The 2,243-nt window shown below is 35.0% G+C and overlaps 1 protein-coding gene across 1 annotated transcript in view; it reads right to left on the bottom strand.

Annotated features, from left to right (window-relative positions):
* ARPC5 (actin related protein 2/3 complex, subunit 5, 16kDa) overlaps positions 1-2,243 on the bottom strand; it is a 10,397-nt gene that overhangs the window by 2,013 nt on the left and 6,141 nt on the right. Inside the window, exon 3 of the mRNA XM_008567940.1 lies at positions 1,925-2,101. Coding sequence (XP_008566162.1) covers positions 1,925-2,101 — 177 coding nt within the window. The remainder of the gene's footprint in view (positions 1-1,924; positions 2,102-2,243) is intronic.

Here is a 2,243-nt window from a genome sequence, read left to right as displayed (position 1 = left end):
ATGTTTTTAAAAATCTGCAGCATAATGTTCTTGCCTAAAACAGATAACATAAATTTAGGACATTTTGCATCTCTCCACACAGTCAGGAAGAAATTCAAACTGGGATCAACTATCCCAACTTCCATTTAGGTTAGTGAGAGTTTGTCAGATTTTCTTCTCCCAAGAGAATAAGATATTACTTAATACTAAGAACTTAAGAACTATGACTCTAACTTGAAAAACTGAAAGTCATGATTAAGTATTAGGAAGTTGAGGCTCTGGTTTATTTTTGTCCAAAAAATACTTACTGAGTACGTTTATGTATTGAGTACTGGGCTAGATGCTGGGGATACAAAAGTGAACATATAACAGCATCTTCTGGTTAACTGAGAGTAGACAGACATATAAGCAGATAATTTTAATATAAAGTATGAAATGACAAAGTTATGCTTAGGGTGCTATAAAAGCCGAGGAGGGGTATATACCCAGCCCAACAGTAGAGAGGCATGTTTCAAGTAAGGCTTCCTGGAAAAATGTTACATTAAATGGATGAGTAGGTGATAGACTAACACCAGAAAATAATGAGTAAATATATGGGGGTATGAAACCGTACGGCACATTCAGGGAAAAGGTTGGCACTGCCGTAGCCTAAGGGGAAGGATGATGTGGAAGATGAGGCTAGACTTGGGAACTTGGACTTTATTCTGCAGGTAAATGACAAGAGCAGTTTTTGATTTTAAAGAGATCATTTTGACAGCTGTGTGGAGAACAGATTTGAGGGAGGCAAAACTGGTAGCTGGGAAACCAATCAGGAAGCTATAGCAACAGACTGGGAGAGATGTTGCCAACAGTTGCATTAGAGATGTACTTGAGTGGATGGATTTGAGAAGTATTCAGGAAATAAGATGAACTAAAACTGGTGACTGACTGAGTTTGGGGAATTGTAAGAATGCTAGAGAATATATTCCTTATCTGTGGTTGGTTCTATCTAAAAGTTTGTTCATATTTATACCAGTATAATATGAGAGCTAGGTATTAAAGATTACCTTACTAAGTCTTTACCCCAAAATCAAAATTCCTTCTATTCTCTTTTATTGATGAATGGTGTACCAGCATCTGCTTACATTGAAAAATATAACGCAAGAAAACAAAAAGGATTTAAGAATTCTTGGTTTTCCCTGATTTCTTTCTTTATTTAAAATTGTGGTAAAATACGTAACATAAAATTTGCCATTTTAACCATCTTTAAGTATAAAATTCAGGAGCATTAATTACATTCACAATGTTGTGCAGCCATCACCGTTATCTACTTCCAAAACTTTTTCATCACCTCAAACAGAAACTTTGAACCCATTAAGCAGTAACTCCTTACTCCACCCTTCCTCGGTCCCTGGTAACCTCTAATGACTTTCTGTTCCTTTGAATTTGCCTATTCTAGATTATTTCATATAAGAGGAATCATAAAATATTTGTCCTTTTGTGTCTGGCCTATTTCAGTGAGTATAATGTTTTCAAGGCTCACCAATGCTGTAGCATGTATCAGAACTTCATTTCTTTTTAATGGTTGAACAATATCCCTTTGTATGTATGTACTACATTTTAACTGTTCATCTGCTGATGAACCCTTGGGTTGTTTCTACCTTTTGGTCATTGTGAAAGAATTCTTGATTTTTATTGCTTACTTTCTTTTGCAAAGTTTTGACTTAGTTTAAAATTCAAGATTGTTTAACAAATAATAATCATTACTGAATAAATCTGTCACAAATTAGAATCTCTTAAGACCAAGGCTACTAAGCATAAATCTGAACTTTCATTTTCATGCATTTTATTTGTAATAACAAAGATGTACAACCAAGTCAAAATGGTTATTTAGGTGAGAGAAGGTGTCATTGTTATTCTCTATTATAAAGGAAACAGTTATATAGACTTAAAATTCATAACTTACCTTTTCATGCCATTGCAATAACATAGCACTGCTATTGTCAGAGGGGCTCTCAAAGCCTTTATAAATATACTTCATTAGGAGATCCACACCATTCTTGTCCAGAGACTGCACTGCCTTTTCAATATCATTAGCTTTAAAAGAGATGAGCACCTTCAAGACAATGCTGCCTGCCCGATCCTAGGGGTAAATAACAGAACATTTACACATGTGTTTGTGAGGGACTAGAGATTTAGAAAGGTCACACTGACAAGGTGACATCTGAGTAAAGACCTGAAGGATGTGAAAGAAGAAACTTTGGGGATATCTGATAAAAAAAAAA

The sequence above is a fragment of the Galeopterus variegatus genome, unplaced genomic scaffold (assembly GCF_000696425.1).
Source record: "Galeopterus variegatus unplaced genomic scaffold, G_variegatus-3.0.2 Scaffold358, whole genome shotgun sequence".
In the NCBI taxonomy this organism is placed as follows: domain Eukaryota; kingdom Metazoa; phylum Chordata; class Mammalia; order Dermoptera; family Cynocephalidae; genus Galeopterus; species Galeopterus variegatus.
Note: the sequence above shows the minus strand (reverse complement) of the source record. Positions and strands in the feature narration are given on the sequence as shown.